This window comes from Pungitius pungitius, chromosome 11 (assembly GCF_949316345.1).
Source record: "Pungitius pungitius chromosome 11, fPunPun2.1, whole genome shotgun sequence".
NCBI lineage: Eukaryota > Metazoa > Chordata > Actinopteri > Perciformes > Gasterosteidae > Pungitius > Pungitius pungitius.
Genome location: NC_084910.1, coordinates 11,119,237 through 11,144,332, shown reverse-complemented (window position 1 = coordinate 11,144,332; position 25,096 = coordinate 11,119,237). Strand labels below are relative to the sequence as shown.

The 25,096-nt window shown below is 41.3% G+C and overlaps 6 protein-coding genes across 6 annotated transcripts; 5 read left to right on the top strand and 1 right to left on the bottom strand.

The window, feature by feature from the left end:
* Positions 1-3,190: 3,190 nt before the first annotated feature.
* Positions 3,191-7,340, top strand: tnxba (tenascin XBa). Its single transcript, XM_062565527.1, has 14 exons — positions 3,191-3,303; positions 3,398-3,496; positions 3,654-4,862; positions 4,976-5,098; positions 5,199-5,342; positions 5,443-5,562; positions 5,639-5,794; positions 5,872-5,984; positions 6,070-6,202; positions 6,295-6,446; positions 6,542-6,638; positions 6,730-6,891; positions 6,986-7,149; positions 7,242-7,340. The coding sequence occupies exons 1-14, from the start codon at positions 3,282-3,284 to the stop codon at positions 7,338-7,340; spliced, it is 2,793 nt and encodes a 930-aa protein (XP_062421511.1). The 5' UTR covers positions 3,191-3,281.
* A 754-nt stretch (positions 7,341-8,094) lies between these two features.
* Positions 8,095-11,510, top strand: LOC119197193 (steroid 21-hydroxylase). Its single transcript, XM_037453285.2, has 12 exons — positions 8,095-8,224; positions 8,425-8,616; positions 8,713-8,802; positions 8,882-9,036; positions 9,198-9,293; positions 9,513-9,623; positions 9,711-9,797; positions 10,202-10,285; positions 10,396-10,509; positions 10,600-10,766; positions 11,068-11,171; positions 11,257-11,510. Exons 1-12 carry the CDS (start codon positions 8,095-8,097, stop codon positions 11,508-11,510), a joined length of 1,584 nt encoding a protein of 527 aa, XP_037309182.1.
* Positions 11,511-12,357: 847 nt separating this feature from the next.
* LOC119197191 (uncharacterized) lies at positions 12,358-16,534 on the top strand. Its single transcript, XM_037453280.2, has 8 exons — positions 12,358-12,467; positions 14,204-14,491; positions 14,572-14,856; positions 15,221-15,496; positions 15,600-15,860; positions 15,962-16,060; positions 16,174-16,199; positions 16,289-16,534. The coding sequence occupies exons 1-8, from the start codon at positions 12,395-12,397 to the stop codon at positions 16,409-16,411; spliced, it is 1,431 nt and encodes a 476-aa protein (XP_037309177.2). The 5' UTR covers positions 12,358-12,394; the 3' UTR covers positions 16,412-16,534.
* Positions 16,535-16,594: 60 nt separating this feature from the next.
* LOC119197192 (uncharacterized) lies at positions 16,595-18,644 on the bottom strand. Its single transcript, XM_037453284.2, has 8 exons — positions 18,574-18,644; positions 17,967-18,284; positions 17,608-17,880; positions 17,490-17,522; positions 17,154-17,381; positions 17,029-17,076; positions 16,873-16,923; positions 16,595-16,770 (listed from the first exon to the last, which is right to left on the bottom strand). The coding sequence occupies exons 1-8, from the start codon at positions 18,638-18,640 to the stop codon at positions 16,763-16,765; spliced, it is 1,026 nt and encodes a 341-aa protein (XP_037309181.2). The 5' UTR covers positions 18,641-18,644; the 3' UTR covers positions 16,595-16,762.
* Positions 18,645-19,352: 708 nt separating this feature from the next.
* LOC119198077 (allograft inflammatory factor 1-like) lies at positions 19,353-20,863 on the top strand. The gene is made up of 6 exons (XM_037454930.2): positions 19,353-19,463; positions 19,538-19,599; positions 19,738-19,804; positions 19,895-19,936; positions 20,090-20,255; positions 20,405-20,863. Exons 1-6 carry the CDS (start codon positions 19,445-19,447, stop codon positions 20,490-20,492), a joined length of 444 nt encoding a protein of 147 aa, XP_037310827.1. The 5' UTR covers positions 19,353-19,444; the 3' UTR covers positions 20,493-20,863.
* Positions 20,864-20,941: 78 nt separating this feature from the next.
* Positions 20,942-25,040, top strand: LOC119198076 (casein kinase II subunit beta). The gene is made up of 7 exons (XM_037454928.2): positions 20,942-21,068; positions 21,459-21,534; positions 23,791-23,893; positions 23,979-24,094; positions 24,181-24,256; positions 24,344-24,533; positions 24,742-25,040. Exons 2-7 carry the CDS (start codon positions 21,463-21,465, stop codon positions 24,830-24,832), a joined length of 648 nt encoding a protein of 215 aa, XP_037310825.1. The 5' UTR covers positions 20,942-21,068; positions 21,459-21,462; the 3' UTR covers positions 24,833-25,040.
* The last annotated feature ends 56 nt before the right edge of the window (positions 25,041-25,096 follow it).

Genomic DNA, 25,096 nt, shown 5'->3' with positions numbered 1-25,096 from the left:
ACAGTCCCACCGCCGTCCCACGGCAGTTATACATTCACATAACAGTAATTTATTGATGTGCTTTTGTGTCCAACTTGGGAGAAATATGCTTAGGCCATATTCTAGTTTCATTTGTTTATTTTTTATTTCAAAATGGACTGCAAGCTATAAACCACACACCCCTGATACACATGACACACATGAGTGATGCTAGAAGTTGCTGAATAGATGTCTTTGTCTGTTACAAGTATAGATTTTCATTGACGATTCCATTGAACCTGTTATTAGTGACACATTTATTTATGAATCATGGCTTGTGAAGGCTGAATACACTAACTGTAGTCTGATGCAGATGACTTTACAGGAGCTGCTCATACAGAGAAAATATACACATTTGCAATATAGAAATTCTTCTTCATAATATAAGTGAATCTTAATCAACGTCGGGTTTATCTTATAAACAATAAAAAGCTTCAATAGTGTCCTGCAGTTAAATTAGGAAGAAAAAAAACATATGCCCTGTTTGATCTGGAACTCGATTTACTTGTCCTCTTATGGTTTATAAAAGGTGGGATGGTGGGTGGCCATTTGGTCCGAGTTTCAGAGTCTTCAAGGAGCATTCCCTAAATCTGGTGGTCACTTGGTAACTTACATAACGCCCACGTAGTTACATCTCATCACCTCCAACAAGCAGCCAATTCATATAGCCAGAGGTTCCTGTCCCCCGGAGTCTGCACTGAATACCGGCAGTGTTATACTATGTATTTCAGCTGAATCATGATTCTCAGACCAGGGCTTTATTCAATCAAAGGTGTGTAGGTGTTAATGTCCGGTCGAAAACGAGTGACACGCAGCACACACTAGAATACTGTCATATGCCATGCAAAGCTTACACTTACACTACAAGAAGGAACAAAGAAAAAAAATTCTGTTAATCAAAAAAAAAAAAAAATCATTGTCACTAAATTCTTAAATCTTACAATAAAATTCATAGAGACATTATAGAACATAAAAAAGGGAAATATCATACTGATCAAATGTGTTTCTTCATATATGTAAAAATGCCGAACTTTGTGGTCCAATGAGAATATGTTCCACGGTGTTTAAGAGAGTGGGACCACTAGGCGTGGAGGAGGGGTAAGGGGGGTGGGGGGGGGCTTTAAGTAGGAGCAGACTTTATCACTCTCCTCCTTTCTTGTAGTGGTCCTTTCTCCCACATATTTCCACCCTGATCATATCCATTTGTGTGAGCTTTCGAGCCAGATGGAGGGAGAAACACAAAGAAATAAATAAAACCAAGAACTAAGTCATTATTCTGGTAAGTTCATTTTTCCATTATGGTATCAAAGCGGTAACTATTTGAATGGAATTGCTCATATCCTGCATTTTGATTTATATTCTTTCACATCCTATTGCCTAGTGCATTAATAAATTTATTCTCAGGGTTTTGACGTACAACTGTTTTTTCCCATAAGGTGTTTTAGTTCATAAAAAGACTCAACGGTTACACTGTACTAACTGCAGTTATTGGTGAACACAATATTCTATATATAATGTGCTATGGTTATAACTATCATTTACCTTTTTAATTTGATTTGGTATAAATGATTTTCCATTCTGTCAACTGTGCTAATATAACAATATATTTTAAAAATAAAGTAGAATACATTATTAATTCAGTTATTACTGCTGCAAAATATACAGTTAACTCCACTGCAACATTTAAAAATGATCTTGATGTGTAGTGCTACTTGATTTATTGGATTTTTTGCTGTTTTAAACCAAACACTGGACATATATTTTTTCAGTGATTTTATGAGTTACGGGTGCAGAGGATTATGTAAACTTCTGGATAATGAAAGACTTACAGTGTCCCCCAGTTCTGTAAAGGGAGGCTCTGTTGCCTCTCTACTAAAGTCCCTCCATCAGACTCTTTACACTTCCCGCCCAGGTTCCTTCCTGTTCAGAATCAACTCATTTTGATTTTTACTTGGTTTGGCAAGCCATTAAATTAACTACTATGGCTTATTCACTCATAATTGATTGTACAAGTTGTGTTTCACTGGTGTTCAGGGAAATTTGGATGAAGACATCTAAAAAAAGAAACAACTTCATGTAGTTCCATTTGAAACAACAACTATTTTGATATGCTTCTCTTTAACAGTCTCAAATGGCAGATCACTCAATGGAGTATGCCTTGAACAAGACAAGACAACCTGTTATCCGGTCAATCTTGAACAAAGCACAGAGGCTAGGGACATAATAACCAGGGGTTTGTAGAAGCCAGCATCAGTGTGAATAGAAACTCTGTATGTTAAACTGGCTGAAATCGGGCATGTATGCTCAGCAAAGCCTTTCTTGGGTTTAAAAAAGAGTCTCTTTTGGAAAATGACTACAACTCAGCTCTTTCATTTGTGTTTCATTTCTAGGAGAAACCTGGCATAAAGTGGTCTTCGAAGGAATAGAGGAAGGAGTTCATCATTTGACAGTAACATACATACAGGTCGACCAAAGGCAATACATTCTCTGGCTACTGCTTCTGGCTCAAAATGCTGTTTACTCTGGGAATTCTCTTCCTTCTCACCCCATTTCCCTCCTTTCAATCCATAACCAATGAGAGTAGAAACTCCACAGTGAGGGACACATCCAAACCCAATGTCGGTTTCACCCAGTCAAAACCAAAAGTTACTTCTGCTCTTTCCAAACTGACCTTTCGCCCGACCCCAAAGCCAAACACAGTCGGTCAGGCAATTCTACCCACACCTGCCACAGCAGCAGTGAAGGCTTCAAAGGTCAATGAAGTGATGGCTATCAAAGACAAGCCTGTGCCTACTGGAGTTCCAAATATTCAGTCAACATCCCCAAAGTCTGCTACCGCGAGTGGTGTTAAAACTACCAAAAACAAGCCGTTCTTAAATCAGACTGTTGTCGCTAAATCTCCACCTTACAAAGACAAGCCTGCCCCAGCTGTAGTTCTAACCTCTCCGCCAACTCCAGCAAAGGCTGCTACACCTAGTCCTGCATCGGACAAAGATAAGGTCCCATCCTCTGCCGATCAGAGCGCTGTAATCAAAGCTCCCATCACCACCACCAAAGAAAAGCCTGCCCAAGTGCAACCAATTAAGGTGGTCATCAGTGATGGCTGCGACTCCAGCAGCGCCAAGGAGCACGAGCTGAAGCTGAAGCCTGGCACTCCTCTGGTGATGACGCATAAGATCAGCTTGTTGCCCGGGGGATGCACTGGGGGGTGTGAGTCCGAGGTGTCTGCATTGAAAGGACGTTTGGCACGACTGGAAAGAGAGATGTCCTCTTTCAAAGAAAAATGTACAGTTTGGTCCCAATCACCAGATTATCACATTTCACACAAGCTCTGAGAGATGTGGATTCAGTTGTTGTGTTTATTTTTGTTGATGCCCAGGTCCATGTTCAGCAAATTGTCCAAATGACTGCAGTGGCAATGGAGAATGTGAGAATGGGAAATGTATCTGCCAACAAGGATTCACGGGTCTGGACTGCAGTAAGTATGCACAAGGAACTGAATGTAATAAAAGCAAGTGAACGTCTGCAGTGTTATTTGGATGTGATAAGAGACAAGTCTCCATAAGTGAGAGAAACTTTAATTTGAATAATAATTCTATCGTACTTTGAGTGTAGTCTGTACTCCACTATTTCAGAAACCACCAAAGGAAAAGTCAAGGTAACCGTGGAGAGAGTGACCCTGCAGGTGAACAAAGACAAGGAAAGCACGCAGGAGAAAATCCCCAAAGTAGAGCCCACACTCTTCCAGAAGAAGGAGCAGAAGAAGGGGTCTGACGCCAAAGAGGCTGACAGCAAACCTAAAGTGTCTACCAATGCTAAAGTAGGTATTGTTAAGACACAAGCAAAACAAGAAGACTCTGTCAAGAAAATCACTACAAAGGACTCTTCAAGTGCCACAAAGTCCAGTCGAGTTATTTTGAAACATGAGGGAAGAAAGCCGGAGGAGGCTAAACAAAGTATTGGCAAAACAACAGTCTTGACCTCCAAAAAGGTCTTCCATAAAACTGCCAGCAAAACACATCCTAGATCTGACAATCTAAAGGATGAACCTCAAGCAAATGTAAACCAGAGTAATGTGAAGAACTCTAATGGCACAGCTAAAACTGAGACCATACTGACCAGGGTCGAGGTCACGAACAAAACCAGAGCAGGGAAGGAGACCTTGGAGCAGTCCACGCTGGCTGAGAAGAACGCTACGCAATCATCTGCAAATAAGCGAAACAAGAAGGTAAAGGACGAAACTACAAATGTGCAATCTGTTGACAACAGGAACACTGAAACTGGCAAAGTTGGAAATGAAAAATTAACGCAGAAGAGTTCGCATCTGATTAATGCAAGCATTGCATCAACGTCAGTCGAGTCTCGAGTTCTTCAGAACAAAACAACCATCCATGGATCTGTCAGTGTTCGGGGAATGGGGGGATCTGGGTTAGGTTCTGTAAAGGTTGTGAACATCTCCTCCTATAGCTTCACTGTCACGTGGGCGGCACCAAAAGGGATGTTCAAGAACTTCACGGTCATCAGAAGAGAGCCTCGGACAGGAGGTGACGAAGATGACCTAGAAGAGTTTGAAGACGAAGCTCTTGAAGGAAACAAGCCTTCCACGCTTAAGAACGCGACTGAAGTCAAGGTACCAAGTGGAAGTATTAACACAACCGCCACTTCCGGTAAAACAGTTGTATCTAAAGGCAAAGTTGAGACAAAGAGGATCTCTATGGTGGTCCCGGGCAGTGTGCGCTCTGTGGAGTTCAGTAACCTCAGGGCAAACACAGGCTACACCCTGCATGTGTATGGCACTGCTGCTGAGAGGAGATCAAAGATTCATAAAGCAACTGCAATCACAGGTAACTCAAGTTGTACTGCGTTGTGTCATTCCTCCACAACTACCAGAAACATGATCCATATAAAATGCAGAAGTAGTAAAATGTGAATGAATCTCTTTGGTTTGTCTAACCAGGACCTGAGCCAGCCACTGAGATGGTTTTCAGCAACGTAACAGAGTCTTCTATCACTGTTGCATGGTCCAAACCAAAGACGGCATTCACTAGCTTCAGGGTCACGTTCACCAACATCATGACAGGTTTGTTTAAGGCCTTTATACTGCATTTTTGTTTGTTTTTTAATTGGAACGCCTCTGTTGTGTCAGTGTCATATGTAGGATGTTCTGTATTATCTTTTAGGGGAAAGCCGCTTTGTGACAGTGGAGTCCAAGCTGTCCTATGTGGTTTTGTCCAAGCTGTCTGCCGGATCTTCCTACATCATCTCTATAACTACCACACGAGGCAGAGCTCAGAGTGACGCTCTCGCTTCCCTTATCACTACAGGTACTCAGTTCGATATGCTTGCTGTTATCTACAGCTACTTATTTTGTCTAAATGTGTGAAATCTGCAAGAGACACACCATGGATTTTGTCTTGACTACAGTGCCCGCTCCGCCAACACATCTGCAAGTGGTCAATGTGACGGACACCAGAGCTGTGCTGCAATGGACACCCAGTCTGGGGAAAGTAGACCGGTTCATCATCAGCTATGAGTCCTCCAAGAGTGAGTGAGGCAAAATGAAACACCGATGACAAGGCATTGATAGCTACTCAAGTAATTCTTCTTCTTCTTGGCACAGTTCCTAATGTGACAGTGACTGTGATGCTGTCTGGAAACTCTGTGGAGCACCAGCTGAGAGGCCTGCAGAGAGGCACCCTGTACACAGTCAAAATCTTGAGCCAGAAGGATAGTCTGCAGAGCACGGCCATCTCAACGACATTTACAACGGCTAACGGTGAGTAAAGATGTTAAAACAATACAGAGCTTGTCCGTAAAGTGTGTGAATACAACACCATTTTTTGTGTCCCTCAGTGGTTAAAGCCAGTGAGGTGGGTGCCCGCTCTGCTGTGATAGCATGGAGAACTTCCACTGTTGTGTATTACAGCTACAGACTGATCTACCAGGTGGCAGGAGAGGAGACAAAGGTGATTCATTTCCCCTCATCACAATCACATTGTCCCGACCTTTACATAATAGCGTGAATTTGTGTGCTTTTTGTGTACACCTTAGGAGGTGATCCTGGACCAGTCCATCAGAGAGTATAAGTTGACAGGGCTGTTGCCAATGTCACGATATATTGTTCTGGTACAAGGCGAGAGGGATGGACAATACACATCTATTGTCACCACTGAATTTATTACAGGTTTTGTATATCACGCAGCGCTGTACTTTCTCATTAATCTGCTCCTTCAATATTTTTATCACAATCTTTTCATTTCTATTTCTATTCCTCAGGCAAACTGCGTTTCCCTTTCCCCACTGAGTGTTCTCAGGAGCTGCTGAATGGAGCTCTGCAGTCAGGAGAGGTGGACATCTACCCACAAGGAAAAGAGGGTCAAGCGGTGAGAGTCTACTGTGACATGGAGACTGATGGAGGCGGCTGGACGGTGAGACAAACTGCTTTGATTTGTAAAAACTATGCATAGAGAGGATTGGTATCTCAATTGTGGATGATGGAAAACAATCAGATGTGTGTTTTTAGGTGTTCCAGAGGAGGATGAACGGAAAGACAGATTTCTACAAAACATGGAATGAATACAGTGTCGGCTTTGGAAATCTCAGTGAAGACTTCTGGCTTGGTACAGTTGTTATTACCGTCACATCTGCATAAAATATATCATTCTAAAACAACTGGCCTCATCTGTTCCATTTCCATTTCTATTGCTATAGGAAATGAGCTCCTGCACAACTTAACCAGCGTCGGTCCTGTGAGTCTAAGAGTGGATATGCTCTCTGGAAATGATACTGCATACGCCCACTATGCAAACTTCTCTGTTGATTCAGCGGAGAGGCACTACACTTTGGCAGTGTCTGGCTACACTGGAACTGCAGGTGAAAACTATTGCTGAAAATGTGCAGTTCATATTACATTATGTGAAGTGTCTGACTACACACAAATCAATGTCACTGTCTCTGTCTCTGTCAGGTGACTCTATGAGGTACCATAACGGACGCCCATTCTCGGCCCGGGACAAGGATCCTGATCCTCTTGGGATTAACTGTGCCCGGGCGTACATGGGAGGCTGGTGGTACAAGAACTGCTACAAGGCCAACCTCAATGGCCTTTATGGCAGCAACAGTAATAATCAGGTACTAATCACTTCTCCGAGATGGGTAATAATGATCTTTTTATGATGCGGCACACTGAATAGCATCACTTGTCTTTCTCTGTTTTGAATCAGGGAGTAGTCTGGATAGACTGGAAAGGTAAAGACTCCTCCGTTCCGTTCGCTGAGATGAAGTTCAGACCGTCCAGGTTCTCTCCTGCAACTCATGGCTGAGATCACATCGGTCCTCAATCACACCGGATAAGCGGTGGAAGATGAGATGAGATGACAGATGATTGAAGCTCCTGAAACAGTGAATCTCCAAGTGGATGCACATCACATTCCAACTGAAAATGCAAATACAGTGGTTTCAAAAGCTCAAATAACAACGGCTATCATTGTATTAAATTCAATGTGCAACATTTCTTTTCTTCAAATCTTTATTTTTCTTGAAATATAGAAAAAAAGTGGGGAAATGTTTTTTGCAACTTTTTTGTATTTTGTATTACTGTTCTGTTTGACCCGTCCATTTCAACCTGGTTTTGTATTGACTCAGATACCTTCTTGTGCACCACCATGGGATGCCATCCCACCACAACTGTAATTGAATATGCACTGTCTCACTTCATTGGAATAAATATGGCTGATGTGGGTCTAACGTGTCGATTCTTTGCTTTTCTTTCGGTGATTTAAAATACCCAAATTCTTTGATGAAAAACTGTCTCTTCATTCCCTCTACTATAGAAAAATGCCTTGCCTGACAAGGAAAATGTTATCATGCCCTTCAGCAAGTCCCGGCCATGTGCCTGTTTTGTATTTATCTTATTATCAGATATGTTGACAGAAAAAATATTTAGATATCCTTGATTTTAGTGAAAACAACATTGCATCAAGCCAACAAGCTAAGAGACAGAGGAGGAGACTATAAATGGGACAAGCAGTGTGCTGGCCCTCTTTCTGAAGGGGGACACCAGCAAAACGACACAAAATGGTGATAGAAATATCATTTATCACCGTGGGAGCTGCGTTCCTAGCTGTGGTGCTGTTGATGGTAGTCATCTGCATTTTTTGTCAGAAAGACAAATCTGTAGGAGACCATAGAGGAAGTAAGTGTACGGGTAAGTAACTATTGGTTGTCTATTTATTTAAACAGGCTGGTTATAAAGTTAAGCTTTTCAATTTCATGAAACTATAGTCATTAATGACACATGGAAAACTAGTGCACTTCTGAGTGTGCTTACTTGATCAAATGGAGTTGTAAGACCAGTGTTCAGTGTCTCTCTGTTTTACCTTTGCCCCTCTTAACTCCTGCATGCAGAGGCTGCATCTGGACTGCTGCACCATCTCAGTCGGCTCCTGACGTGCTCCTCATCTCCTGGCCTCCCGGGTCCCCCCAGCCTCTTCCTCATCGGCAATATGATGGAGCTGACGCATGAGCATCTACCAATCCACCTGACCAATCTGGCACGGCGCTACGGAAACATCTATCGCCTGAAATGTGGAAACACAAGTATTAATCACTTTTCAGATTTATGGATTTCATTACTCAATTTTTTTAAAAGCTGTTTGTAGATAGTACAAAACCTTTTTGTGTTTTTTTTTCCAGCCATGGTCGTACTTAATAGTGGGGAAATCATAAGAGAAGCACTGGTGAAAAAATGGTCAGACTTTGCTGGGAGACCAGTTTCATACACAGGTAAACAACTCAAACGTACAGCAATAGTAAAGCATCACTTGTTTATGTCCTTATTGTGTGTAGTAATCACTTGCATCAGGTGATATTGTGTCTGGGGGAGGGCACACCATTTCTTTGGGGGACTATAATGAAGAGTGGAGGGCACATCGTCGCCTGGTCCACAGTGCTTTGCAGCGTTGCTGTCAGCAATCATTGCATGATGTGATCGAGAGACAGGCACTACATCTGAGAGAGGTACACAACACAAGAGGAACCAAATGGACAGCAAATTTTATTGTGTGTTTTTGTTTTTCCTTTGAAGACCTGTAATGTGTTGTCACAGATCCAAACTAATTGTTAGGGTATTTCCACTGTGGTCACATAAAAAGATAAAGCATTGTTCTTTCACCGTTTAGGTTATGATGAAGTATCAAGGCAGTCCTGTTGACCTCGCAGAGGATTTTACAGTAGCAGCTAGTAACGTCATCACCACCTTGGCTTTTGGAAAAGAAGTCAGTGTTTTTTATAGTATCAAAGATCGATTTCAAAATGTGAGCTGCTGTGATTGGTTGCCTCCTTATCTTGGGGGGCGGGGCAAGGAGCCTGTCTGTTGCTCTTCTTAGAAAGCTTGCATTACGTGTATGCAGTCATAATCTTCATGTACTATTATATAATGTAGTATTGTACGAGTAAATAATGTGATGAGTAAATGTCTAATCTGTGTTTTCTAGTATGAGAAGAGTTCTTCGGAGCTGCAGAAGCTCCACAGCTGTCTGAATGAGATCGTTGCTCTGTGGGGCTCGTCCTGGATTTCTGCTCTGGACTCCTTCCCACTGCTCAGAGTCTGCTAATATTCTCTATCTCAATTATAACGGCAAAGATTGGCCAACACCTTTCAAATTTACACATTGTCATTTGTTTTCTCAAAGAAATTACCCAATCCTGTATTTGCCCGTCTCCTAAAAGAAGTGGCTAAGAGAGATGAAATCATAAGAGAACATCTCAACAATTACAAGGTTGGTGAAAACAAATGGAAAAAACTAAAGACATCTAATTACAGTATGCTGAATTGCTCTTGTCAGAGATGAACTAAACGCTGGTATTGCAGCGGCTTACTGATCAGAACAGTTAAGGCAGCATAATTCTAGATGATAGAATTAGTACTGTCATAAACTGAAAACTATATCTGAAAAAAGACCTTTTTCTGCTTGAGTATGTTGGTGAAGAGCCAAATAGAAGGCAAATTACTTCACATTATAGTTGCTTTTCAAATCCAAGTTAAACATCATTATGTGTGCATCCAGAACAGTGAAATAATTTGTAAGATATCATATGAAAACACAGAAAATGTTGATCTTAGTGCCCAAGATCCCATTTCCTGCTGTGCTGATTTTAATCAAGTGTTGCTTTTACTGTGCAGTCACAAAGCAATAAAACGGAGGACGCCATTACAGGATCCCTCCTCGAGGGCCTTGAAAGAAACAACAGCACAGATCACAGAGTGGTAAGCGAACGTCAAATGTTTCGGGTGGTCCTTCATGACTAATACTGTAATTGTACATTCAGTATAGTGTTGGCACCTTTGGACTAAATTACACATCTGCGGGTTTCCAGCACTTGACAGATATTCACGTTCACATGGCAACCGTGGACCTTCTCATCGGGGGAACAGAGACCACTGCAGCTTGGCTGAACTGGACAGTGGCCTTCCTCCTGCACAGACCAGAGGCAGGGCACGCCTATCACCGTAAAGCAACATATTTACCAACCCCAAAGTTTGACTTGAGTGTCTCTCTCCTCTTTTATCTCAATGCTCAGGTGCAGGCCAAAGTGTATGACGAGTTGTGCACCGTACTAGAGGGACGATACCCCAAGTACAGTGACCGACGCAGACTTCCTGTCCTGTGCTCTCTGATCAACGAGGTGCTCAGACTGAGGCCGGTTGCCCCGTTGGCGGTGCCGCACAGAGCCGTCAGAGACAGCAGGTCGGCCGAGTGTTCACGTGACGTTGTTACGTTTAATTAGAGGATTGTTGGCTGACTGACGCTTTTCAATAAGATCAGATATGGTTAAGAAGGCATTGATGATGGCTGGTTGACATCTGGCACAGATCTATGTTTGTTCAACATTTCAATCATTGTCTTTAGTCATTGGTCCAAGATTGAGTTTGAAATGTTACACATTTAGCACTGCTTTGATGCAAATAACATTCTTGAACACTGCAAATATCTGAAATAGTTGTTATTAAAGAAAGATGGAAAATGGATAACCCCCACACATGTTTAGCATTGCAGGTTACTTCATCCCTAAGAACACAGTCATCATTGCTAATCTTTTCGGAGCACACCATGATCCTGCCGTTTGGTCTGACCCATACAGCTTCAAACCAGGTACAACTGTAACTCTCAGCTGAAGTGAATTCCTTTTCACTTGCGCCGAAGATCTCAAATAAAGTAGCTACTCTCTGGCTTTCAGAGCGTTTCCTGGAAGGAGGAGAAAGCTCCACCCGAGCCCTGATCCCTTTCGGAGGGGGAGCTCGGCTCTGCCTGGGAGAGTCTGTCGCCAAAATGGAGCTCTTTCTGTTCACTGCCTACCTACTGAGAGATTTCCACTTCCTCCCTCCTGAGAACGAGGCCTCTCTGCCCGACCTGAGAGGAGTTGCTAGTGTCGTGCTTAAGGTCAAGTCCTACACTGTTACAGCACGTCCGAGGCCTTTGACTCATCCCTGAATCAGAGAGGACATAGTGTTTACTTGTTGCTTTGACTGTGCATTTGTGTGCAAATAAATGTGTTTGTGATTTACTTTTGCGTGTAAAAGAATTACAGAACATCAATGTGTATGTTTCTTATTAATACATCTTTCATTTTTCCTGAAATAGAGGATCCAAATGAACTATTATTGGAGTTGTTTCCTAAACGTACAATGATCTATTTAATCATTTTAAGAGAACATTTAGCCCAGGCCTAATTAAAGTCTAAATAGTTTTTCTTTCATCTCTTGATGTTATATAAAAATACTACTAGGATGTACTGAACATTATTCAATGAGTTGCATGCCAAAGGTTTCTTTACTGAAACGGCTCAGTTTCACATATTTTTTTCCTTGATGAATACCTGTTATAGAGTCTGACAGCGCCACCCAGCGGATAAGCACAGGAACTTACACAGAAAGTGAGGTTCATTCCTACTGAAGACATGTAGACACCTACAAATGGCCTACCCACCTACAGATGGTATGGATGATAGATGTACTAAAGGAACACTGCCGGTTTAAAAGTGCTACTTGTAACAGTGTTTTTACTTCCAATATTAAGAGCTATCTAATGATAGACAAGAACAAACGTTGCTACAGGGATTATCTAACGTGACCAACAGTAGAGTATTACAGAAAATAGTACATCCAAAACACAAAAAGAAGGTTCACATGAAGCATTCATTGGTGTACTGGCCACAGTTTTGTCAAAACGTAAAGGGTTAATGTGCCACTCTTGGGGTGGTCCTAAACTGATGAGCTGGCAATGTCATTTCCTGAACATATGATTTTAGAAAGCTTCTGCTATCAGAGGATTTAGCAATACACAGGAAAATATCCGAGAAAATAGCAAAGAGAAGAATGGTTTTCATTTCATTATTAGGACTCTTTCTTCTGTCTCTCACACAAGCAGCAGCTGGATCTCAGTTATTTGGTGAATATAAATTAAGTTATCCTTTTAATATATTGTATTGTATTATGATAGAATATCACTAACTTTATTTACAAAATGTTGAAGTACTACGCCTACGTGTATTTCAGTTTCCAAAATCAAATCGAATTAAACCCTGAATATCAGAAGTAGTTATAAACTGAGTTGGAAAATGAAATATTATACATAATTCAGAGTACTGTTGCTTTTTAAACGTTTTAGTCAAATTACTTTGGTAAAGACATACTTTCAAATGAGGTCAAAGTAAAAAGTAGGCCTGTAAAAATGTGCCAACATTGCATCGGGACAGATATGCAGGTATGAATGATAGCTGTATTAATGAAACACAGTTGAATCGGCCTGGTTCCACTGAGAGACAGTCATTGGTGAACGTGGAGGCCAAATCACTAAATGATGGATGATTTTGATAGCCACTATCAAAATGTCTGCATGTTGTCATGCAGAATAATTATTTGTGGACTGGCATCGCAGTTATAAGGAATAACGGACGTTTGACAGCAGTTAGTAGGGACAGTGGCGGAGCGGAGCCGGACAGTTTTTTGACCGTGTTAATTTGAATTCTGTATAGTGGAACAGCAAACTTTGGACAAATAAAAAAGGACACTCGATTTCAATAACGGAACTAGTCGGTGTGAGGTATGTGACCAGATTACAGAAACGTGTCATCTCAACGTTTACGCTCCGCTACTAATTTCGGAGCCTACAGCCCATGCCGGTCTGGTGCAACACTATTTTTGTGGCGGGGGGTCTTGGTCCCGATGGGCCGCAGCCTCCTGCCAGAGGGAAGGGGCTCACCTTAGGATCCTAGAAGCAAACAAGTCTGCCATGGATGGCAGATTGCGGCCGATCACCCTCTCAGCAGAGCGAATGATACGCTGCAGCCGTCTCCTTGGCAGTGGCTGCAGCGTACCAGAAGGTCAGGGAGGAGCAGAGGATGGACTCAATGATGGCCGTGTAGAAGTTGTAGGATATTAAAAAATGAATTGACGACCAGGTTCATAAATTAACTATAAATAAAATCCATTTAGTGTACAACAAAACACAACCATGATTCTGGGGATATGTATTTGATAAAGTAATGAGGTCATAAAACCACTGTAATTTTGAAACTGTAATCAATAGAATAATACAAATGTACAGTTATGATTGTATTCAATGTAATGTGATCTACCGAATGCATTCATGTAATACTTGATAACGCCACAACTGATAGACTGAGAGGCTTTCAAAAGCCAAGCTACATTGAACTTACCAGGAGACCACTCCCAAGGGGTGTGGCCACCGACTTTCACACCTTTACTGATCGGTATAAATACTTGTAGGCAGCCATTGTTCTCGAGTTTGCTGGTTGTAAACAACAGACGTGGTCTAGGGATGGTCGTGAGACTGCCCTGTGGCCTGTTGGTTGCGGAGACCAGCGGCTCCTCAGCTGAGATGTTCTTTGTAGCACAACACCCTTTCATTTATTTTAACTGTTCACCCCAAGATGTCTCCCGTCCGTCTGATGTTTCTTCATTATTTGAACACAACAAAGTGAAACCCTAATGTCTTTGGCAGCTTGAATTCCTTCAGTGAGAGATGAGTCCAGAGGGGGTGCTGTCAAACTATAGTACATAGTTTGCTATAGAACATACATTCTTCATTATACTGCAGATGCTCAGTTCATGAGGGAGTTCCTGATGGAGGGGTACTACCTCATGTCTTATTTTTCTCAACAGATCAATCGGAGGTGTTTGCATTACTGGGAGATGATGTTACTTTGCCATGTAGAGTACCCTCAATCCGATCCTGTTCTTCTGTTAACTGGAACATGGTTGAAGAGTTTCAGTCGATCACTGAGGTGGTGAAGGCTGGAGCGGTGACGGCGCCGGGTGGGAAAGCCCTCAGGCTCGACCTCCTCAAGGACTGCTCTCTGGCGATTACTCACCTGGAACTTCATGACGCACGACTTTACTCCTGTGACATCGGCACGCTCAACTCAAGTGTTTCACTTCAGATTCTTGAAGGTAAGTGGCTCAAGGCCTTTTTGAATGATGCAAAGTCCAAATCACAGTGTCACAGGATTTTTTTAAATTTTGTTCTGCAGTTACAGAGAGTTCAAATCCTGGGGTGGACACCATAGAGCTTCATTGTTTCCTCAATACATATAGAGGATATGCCCCATGTAACAATAAAGGGATCCGTATCAAGTGGAGATCAGGAGACAGTAAACCTATAAATGGAGACCGATTTAAAGTTGTAAATCCCTCTGAATGCTTCTCTAAACTGATCATCACAAAAAAACTGACGGACCATCACAGAAAATGGAAATGCCAGGTGACTCAGGATGACACTGTTAAAGCTACCACCAGTTATACAACGACAATAAAAGGTACTCAATTCAATTCAATTCAATTTATTTTGTATAGCCCAAAATCGCAAATTACTAATTTGCCTCAGAGGGCTTCACAGTCTGTACACATGCAACATCCTCTGTCCCGAAACCCTCACATCGGCACAGGAAAAACTCCCCAAAATATGAAAAAACCCTTCAATGGGGAAAAAAGGGAAGAAACCTTAGGGAGAACGTCAGAGGAAGGATCCCTCTCCCGGGATGGACAGACTGCAATGGATGTCATGTGTACAGAATCAACAATGTAAAAGATGTACAATACATTCAATTACTCCCATTCCGCTTAATGAACAATGTGGTTCAACGTAACTACAAACTGTAACCAGAACTTCCTTTCCCTCAGGCGGCATAGAGGAAGTGTTTGCTGCAGTGGGCGAGTCAGTGTCACTCTCTTGTTGGGCCACTTCTTCTCTTGGGGGGAAAGGCGGAGGGAAGTGGGCTGTAGGTGAAAGGACTCTGACGCATGACATGTCACCACATAATGGCCCATTTCATGTCAGTGAAGATTCATCACTCGTCATTAGCAAAGTGAGCGCTTTGCATGCGGGGGACTACACGTGTTCAGACTCCACTGATCAGCAAAGAGGCGTTAACAAAGTCCGGCTACACACCCTCGATGGTGGGTGTCAAAACTTGAAATGCCAAAGCAGCGCATGAATTGTCCGATATCTAATTTGTGTCGCTGCTCTTATAAATGTTTCCTTTCGCGTCTTTCTTTACAGTTACTTCAGAGCGTGAGCCAGAGGGAGATAATGTCACTTTAGCTTGTGTGCTGACCTGTACTAAAGAATGTGGAAAAGACATCACTTTGACCTGGTCTGGAGATAGCCGGAATAGCTGGCAGAGCCGTTCAATGAAGGTCAACAACTTGCTCACAAACAGCTTGTTTCTCCCAGTTTTGTCGATGGCTTCGGATGAATACACTTGCTTTGTGCACAGAGACAGTGATGTGATGGCGTCAAAGAAGTGGCACACTGCTAACCGTAAGTGTAATGCTATTGTTGTCTTTAGGTCCAAATAAAAGCTAAATGTTTAATGTCTCTTGAGTAAATAGATAGGACCTGATCACTATCGATGTCAACAGCTCTGCAAACTCCTGCGTGGGTGGTACTTCCTTTAGTCCTCCTGATTTGTATAACTGGATTCTACCTGTACAACAAGAGAAAGCACCCCAAGGATGCAGGTAGTTAATGTGGTGCCATACCGGCTACTGTACAACCACTGAAGGAGAATGTTTTAGGAGTTCAATGAGATAAATGGCTAATTTATTTAACTTTATTTTCTATCTTTTGGCAGAACATGAGCAGTCAAGTGTTGTAATGGTAAGAGAATAAACATAATTATGTTGAAAATAATGGTTTATAGCTTTGGTCAAGCTAATTCCTCCCAATGTAATAATTCTTCTTCACAGACTCCTCTTTACGAGGTCATCCAGGATGTAAACAATGAGGATTTACAACACCAGAGGCAACATAAAAGAGGAACTACGACCACCACTGACGATTTCTACGATTTACTACAGGCCGTGAACTAAATAAAAGCTTCTTTTATTTAACTTTAAGTCAGTTGCAAAGGGGAGTAGATCAGTGCTCATGACTCCATCTTCAGGATCATACATCATACTATAATATGTATTCAAATTGTGTAAAATATTTTAAATAAAATAAATGACACTTTAGACTTCTCAATTCATGTTTTAATTATTATCTAGATGTTGATGAACACAAACATTACAAAAAGGATGACTCTGAAAGCTCAGCATTTCATTTTATATGTTGATCTATATAAAGATCAAAGACAAACACTTTATAGGTCACATGAATACACAGTAAGGACTTTGCTCATTCGGGGAAAATCTTCTTCTTTGTCTTGAGTAGATTGAACATTACCGGACTGCAATGATGGAGAGAATTTTGTTATTTGGCTGTATTGATAAGATGCAAATAGAAGTATGACTTTATAATAGTAGTTGTGATTACTAGTAGTACTACTTACAAGTACAAAGGCTTTCATCCAGGAATTGCTCGTACAGAGTGTGGTCTCGAGCTATACGATGTGCGAGATAAAGTTGAAAAGTTGTCTGTCAAGTGGTAATCAAAGGTCACGGTAGCTTGTCAAAAGAAGATAGTGAACGAGTAACACGATGCTCACCCTCTGAAGGTGGAGGATTCACTATGTCATACACATCCATACGAGTATCTTAAAAACAAGAGAACACAAAGGTGTTAATAAGGCACCATACTGCACTGCTCATCGAGGTAAAAGAAGAATCAGACCTGGTGGTGTGTGCCTGTGGGTTTCCTGTGTAACTCTCTGGGTGTTACGCCTGCGGTAAATGAAGAGTCCTATCAATGCAGCCGTTATGGCAGTACCAATAATGACTGAAGTCACAAGAACAGGCAGAAATGCCCCACTGCTCCTTTTCGTCTCCGTCTCCGTCTCCATCTCCGTCTCCGTCTCCGTCTCCGTCTTTGTGTGCCAAATAGTCTCACTGATTTCCAGTCCTGGGTAGCACAGGAATAAAATCCAAGAAGTTCCAACACCACATTTAACTGGACAATACTGATGCAATTGAATTGAGATGGATACAATTATAGTTTTTGCTGCAATACCTGGTATTGTTGTGGCCACAACATCATTTTTGTCTTTACAAAGGAAATAGAAAAGGTATATGGGAGTCATACATATCTTTTGGTTGTTGTCAATTATAATAAAGATTTAAAATCTTACCTTGGACCTGTAGATTCATTTCAAAGCAGCGATGAGTTTGTCCGAGCACGTACTTACATCTATACCAACCACTGTCACTGGGTTGCACAGACAGGAAAGCTAAGGATGTCCCATTCATTTCAACCCTTTCAGACAGAGACACAGCGTTGCCAAACATCACCCTAACCCAGGATATATTTCGGGGTCCGTCTAGTCTTGATATTTGGTCCACCGGGCAGTGCAGGTTAACGGGCCCGCCAGTATTTGCCTTTACTCCTGGAAGGTTTTTGCAATCTGAAAAACGTGAGATTTGTGTTATACTTAAGTGAAATTTCTATTAAAACGAGTAGAAATTAGTAGCTTGCAACATGTAGTCATACCTTTCACTTTCAAAGAAATGTTTTTCAAAAAAATACAGTCCCAGCCAATCCAGATTTCACATCCATACAGTCCCTCATCGGATAGTTGCGTGTTTTTCAGAACAATAGACACTTGTTCACTTCCGTTAACCTCCCATTTTCCACCTTTAGCATTGGTTGTTGTAGGCCTGGCAAGTATAAGCTTCTTCGGACTGGAATCTGTGGCATACTTAATCAACTTGAATCTATCGCAGCCCCTTGGATCCATCACATATGAACTAAAGCAGGGAAGAACTGCATCTTCTTCTATCGTAGCAAACACAGTCACAGCTGAGATGTCTTTAAAACGATGAGAGGTAAACATTAGTATCCTTTTAAGAATAACACCAACAGTACATTGTTTATAGGGTTTTAAATAGTTTAAGGCTGTTCATTCTAGATGTTACCCGAAGATGATTATTATTACATTGTTTAATGTAATGTAAATGATGGTAGCTTAATAAGTGTATGTATGCTACTTTTATAACAGTCACAGTTGGTTTGGAGTGAATAAGTCCAAGGAATACTGACCATAAAAAATAAAATACATTTTGAATCTGGGAAAGTCATAATTTGGTCACCTACTCACCTCTGCATTCTGATATGATTATCAACAGAACTAACACTAGGAGCCCCTGCCGATAGAAATGTGCCATTTTCCAAGTAATGTCACCAAGTGGAGTGACAAAATATGATTCTCTTCAAGGCTATTTTTTGGTCTCCACCTATTTTCAGTTCTCTAAGTCACACAGAAGTCCACATGAAAGAAACCTCTCAGCCAAACATTACTTTTGGTTTGTGGTAAATAGATCCCTCGTGTGGCAAAAGCAAGACACTACATTAAATTGACGTAATGAAATATTTAGTTCACATTTAAATTTGAGTTCTATGTGTAAAAGAGCAGTACTTGCACTTCTCTAATTAACATCACAGTGAGGCCCTGAGAAAGGCACACAACTACGAACCACTCCAGTGGAGCTCTTCAGAGGCAGACTCACATGACAACATGTTTATAGTGTGAATGAATTGTTTCCTGAAAAAGATAACATCACTTATTCAAATATGCCTCACAGTGAGACTGTTTCTGCACAGAGATGTGCACAGCTCACTGTTTACAAACTCACGGCGTCTTGCTGTATTCCATCCTTTATTAGAATATCAACTTTTTTGTAAACTTTTAGATTGCACAGAAGCTTATTAGTTACACAGCAGGTATTTTGCATGAAAACCACTGGTATGGAGGAGTAAAACCATGCTTTTTGGGCGGGGGTAGTGTTTGAGCGTTTTGCTGTACAATCCGACCTCTTTTTTGCTTCAGCCTTAAAAACTACAGAGGAACGTCACGAATGCAAAGTGAAACTTTGTAACTTCACTTCCTCCTCTTGTTGCTCAATTTAGACATACGCCATTATAGCGTTCTACCCTTTGAGTGTTAAGAGGCTGTCAGCACTGTGAAAAGAATGGACAACACAGCTCAAGGTGAGTTTACCTCTTTTTTTGCAAACTCTCTTTTTCATTTCACATTCTTCAAATGTCTTGAATATATTTCACAGGAGGTAAAGCGTACGGTCTTCTCAAGTCTCAACAGGAAGAAAAACTGGACTCTATCAATGAGGTCAGTGGTGATCTTTAGAGAAAGTTCCATTAGAGATAACTGAATTTTGGAATTTATTTGCTAAACACAAACATATGTGACCTCTGTGATACCAATCATTTGTCTGATTGATTCTTATTACTTGGTATCAATCCCTAGGCTTTTCTGTCAGACCCCACGTACGCAGAAGAGGAAGACCTAAGTTCAAAGCTTGAAATGTTTAAAAGTGAGTATGAAAGGGCTACACGTAATGTCTTGGTTAATTGTTTTATTTGGTCTCTTACATGGAGGAAATTGCCATTTTTTTGCGTTACAGAAAAATACGTGGAGTTTGATCTTAACGACAAAGGAGAAATAGGTATAACCGCACTTGCCTTATAAAAAAGTATGATAATGATATTTGCAAAAATTGGCTAATGGTGCTTTCTGTAGATATTCCCAGCATCTTCAAAGATTTTATAAAGATTAGCCCTTTTACATATTTTCTGGCTTTGAACTCTGAACTTTATAGATCTAATGGGGTTAAAACGAATGCTGGAAAAACTTGGCTTGGCCAAGACTCACTTGGAGCTGAAAAAGATGATGGCAGAGGTTGCTGGAGGGCCATCAAAAGACACTATCAGCTACCATGACTTCCTGAATATGATGCTGGGTAAAAGAAATGCAATTCTAAAACTGTAAGTAAATACATTCACATGATTAGTTAGTACATAAACATATATATATCATCTTTAATTAAATAATTATAGTAATAATAATGATACATTGTATTGTGTGAAGTGGAATTTGTTGTATAGCAGCTGACATGTCATTTTCTCCATTTAAGGATCTTGATGTTTGAAGGCATGGGGAAGGAGCAGGAGCAAAAAGAGGTTGCACCACCTCCCCGCAAAACATTTTCAGACCTGCCTTGAAAGATCCAAATTCCAGCAGAGATTAGTTTTTTTCATATTTAATTACAACACGGATCATTAAAATGTCAATAGAAAAAAGCAAGCATAATATAATGTCCATTATGTATGAAGTAAAGAAATATTCATTAAACGTTTTGCAAATAGCTATCAAAACGTACCATATGATGTGGCTTTAGCTACTTAATTAAATACAACAAAGGTTTTAATAATATCTGGACTGTAAGTTTGTGCCCATTTAATATCAGACCTTGAGCTATTCTTATACCATAGTATAAGGAATGGCACAGTGTTAAAGGCCATCATTGGAATGATTTATTTGTGGTTGGTGTCATCATTTTGTTGGAAATTCATTAAAGTTAATGTAAAGCAAATTGTATTTTGTTCATTTTCCTACTAAAATCAGCGACATTTTGCACAGTTTTCCTTCTCTGCATTATTTTAGAAGAACATTTCACCATAAAGAAACTTTATTTTGAAAGCTTTCACTGACCGGAAAACGGATTAGTTATCCACAAAGCTAAGCGAGGAAAACTAGCTAAGGTTGCAGATTGATGTGATAACTTACATAAAATAAGGGTGAGTAAAAGAGGCTTTCTGTAAACAGTTGTACACATGCAGGAGACAGTAACTCTAATGTTGAGGACATATTGCTGTTACATAGTAAATGACATACTGTATGTAGCTAACTAACATACCGTGTTAGAGCTAACAAGCGTTAGCATGCAAGCTAACGTTAGCAGCAGGTCTGAGACGCAAAACGCGGTGTTTGCTTTAAGTTATACAATCAAATTTAATTTCTGTCAAGTCCGTGAGATAACAGATCCATTATGTTGTAAATAAACCGGGAAATGTTGAATCTGTGTTGGTAAACACTGCACAGGGTTTTAGCTGTATGTAACCGTGCATCGAGTAACGTTAGGTAACACATGAATATCAGCCCGATGCCACTGTGTTTTGGTCCGTCAGGAGGATGAGCAGCTCAGAAGAGGTCTCCTGGATATCCTGGTTCTGTGGACTCAGAGGGAATGAGTTCTTCTGTGAGGTTAGTCCCCGGGTTATTTTTTTTTAATGGAATTCGAATTTGCAACCAATTCTAGCCTCCCGAGAGCACGTTCACAGAAGCCCAGAAGGAAACGTTTGGATGTGTGCCTTTAGCGTGGGTTAGTAATGGACACGCGTGCCTTGCCCAGTTTTCACCAAGAAGTCAGTGCGATTACTGGCTGTGGCAAACGTCAGGCCGATGTCAGATGTTCGGCCCCTCTCGACAGGCTCCAGCGGGGCCCCATTAGTGAGAACGCACAGTGTTGTCACGACAGGTCAGCTGCCGTAAACCGGTTTTACGATTTTAATGGCGTCACCTGAAGCACCCTTTCTCTGTAGTCACGGTGTACTTTTTTTCACACGTTCATCTGATTTTATAATACACTTTCTGCTTTTCAAACAAAGAGAAAACAAATGAACCTTTTCTCTATTATTTAAAAATATATATTTTCAGAATATATGGACATTACATTTAATATACACTCACCGGCCACTTTATTAGGTACACCTGTCCAACTGCTCGTTAACACTTAATTTCTAAGCAGCCAATCACATGGCGGCAACTCAGTGCATTTAGGCATGTAGACATTGTCAAGACAATCTCCTGCAGTTCAAACCGAGCATCAGTATGGGGAAGAAAGGTGATTTGAGTGACTTTGAACGTGGCATGATTGTTGGTGCCAGAAGGGCTGGTCTGAGTATTTCAGAAACTGCTAATCTACTGGGATTTTCACGCACAACCATCTCTAGGGTTTACAGAGAATGGTCCGAAAAAGAAAAAACATCCAGTGAGCGGCAGTTCTGTGGGCGGAAATGCCTTGTTGATGCCAGAGGTCAGAGGAGAATGGCCAGACTGGTTCGAGCTAATAGAAGGGCAACAGTGACTCAAATAACCACCCGTTACAACCAAGGTGGGCATAAGAGCATCTCTGAACGCACAGTACGTCGAACTTTGAGGCAGATGGGCTACAGCAGCAGAAGACCACACCGGGTGCCACTCCTTTCAGCTAAGAACAGGAAACTGAGGCTACAATTTGCACAAGCTCATCAAAATTGGACAATAGAAGATTGGAAAAACGTTGCCTGGTCTGATGAGTCTCGATTTCTGCTGCGACATTCGGATGGTAGGGTCAGAATTTGGCGTCTACAACATGAAAGCATGGATCCATCCTGCCTTGTATCAACGGTTCAGGCTGGTGGTGGTGTCATGGTGTGGGGAATATTTTCTTGGCACTCTTTGGGCCCCTTGGTACCAATTGAGCATCGTTGCAACGCCACAGCCTACCTGAGTATTGTTGCTGACCATGTCCATCCCTTTATGACCACAATGTACCCAACTTCTGATGGCTACTTTCAGCAGGATAAAGCGCCGTGTCATAAAGCTGGAATCATCTCAGACTGGTTTCTTGAACATGACAATGAGTTCGCTGTACTCAAATGGCCTCCACAATCACCAGATCTCAATCCAATAGAGCATCTTTGGGATGTGGTGGAACGGGAGATTCGCATCATGGATGTGCAGCCGACAAATCTGCGGCAACTGTGTGATGCCATCATGTCAATATGGACCAAACTCCCTGAGGAATGCTTCCAGCACCTTGTTGAATCTATGCCACGAAGAATTGAGGCAGTTCTGAAGGCAAAAGGGGGTCCAACCCGTTACTAGCATGGGGTACCTAATAAAGTGGCCGGTGAGTGTATATTATGTGTAGTAATGTGTGTGTGTGTGTGTGTGTGTGTGTGTGTGTGTGTGTACAAACATATATACGTGTGTGTATACACGTGTGTGTGTGTGTGTGTGTGTGTAGTTATGCATATGTATTCTTTACACAAAGCAAATGGACCAAAAATTTACATGTTTTCTTTCTTTCTTATTCTTATGTTGTTGCTCTTGGTCTCTGACGAGGTACAGGGTTTAATTTAGTCAAAGGTTAAAGCCAGACGATGTTCACCACTTCCCCAATACAGCCACTTCCCCTCTGTTTGGTGCTACTCTGTTCCGCTTAATTAACAATGGACCGTTTCACTCAAATGTGAAAGAAAAAGCACTTGTGGTATAAGTTTTGTTTAGGCGTCAATACGTAACACTGGTATTTCTAACTAGGTTAGCACTATCACAAGCCAATTGTTTTACAAACTCCTTGCTTTCCTTATTGTCATGTTCTTAATAACCCTGTTAAGCTCTTGCACAATGCTTCCTTGCACCTGTGAATGATGGCATTTATAACCAGTCGATGTCACCAATCGTGTGTTACAGGTTGATGAAGACTACATACAGGACAAGTTTAACCTGACCGGTTTGAATGAGCAGGTGCCTCACTATCGGCAGGCTTTGGACATGATTCTTGACTTGGAGCCAGGTGAGAATATAAAGAAAAATAGCAGTTCCCACGGAATAATAACGGAGCAAACTCTTTAACTGCCTTAATAACTTTAATTTGTCAGATGAGGAACTTGAAGATAACCCCAATCAGAGTGACTTGATAGAGCAGGCAGCAGAGATGCTGTACGGGCTCATACATGCACGTTACATCCTCACGAACCGAGGCATTGCACAGATGGTGAGCTGTCAATTCATAACTTCAAATCCTTCCATTGCATTATATTGCTTCATGACATTAATCAACAAATGTGTTGCTCTCCATAGTTGGAAAAGTATCAACAAGGGGATTTTGGCTATTGTCCCAGAGTCTACTGCGAAAATCAACCGATGCTTCCGATTGGTAAATCAATTTTCATTCTGAACATTAACCCTATGACCTTTGTCAGTGGCTGTGAACACCTACTCACCTACCCCCCGTCTCATGTAGGCTTGTCAGACATCCCAGGAGAAGCAATGGTGAAGCTTTATTGCCCAAAGTGCATGGATGTTTACACCCCCAAATCCTCCAGACACCACCACACGGATGGAGCCTATTTTGGGACAGGCTTCCCCCACATGCTGTTTATGGTGCACCCAGAGTATCGTCCGAAGCGACCAGCCAACCAGTTTGTGCCAAGGTGCGTTTGAAATGCTATTTATTTTTATCAGAGCAATGTGTAGGATTTTGAAACTTTATTGGCAAAAAAGTTGGATATATTAGTTATTACTATGGTTTCATCACTGTATAATCTTTGATTAGAAAAGGTGTCATATACAATACTTTGAGTTCAGGAGTAAAATACAAATTATTTTGGTTCAGGAAGTGATTTTATTTTATTTTTTCAGGCTCTATGGTTTCAAAATTCATCCAATGGCTTATCAACTCCAACTTCAGGCTGCGTCAACATTCAAGAGCCCGGTCAAGACAATTCGCTAGAACTAGAACACCACTTTGAGCAACACACTGGACTCAGACTTTGCTGTATACTACTTGTTTGAAGGAATGAATCATATATTTCCAACGAATGCCTGTACAGATTCCCAAACTCACCAAAACACTTGCAGATTCAGACATTTCTTCCTTTATTCACACTCTGCACAGTTGAGCTGGTTATTTTTTTTCTGTATTAAAATATTTAACTAATTCCAAAGGGTCAATCTCTTGACAGTGTTCATCAATTGATGTCTTTCCAACTATGCA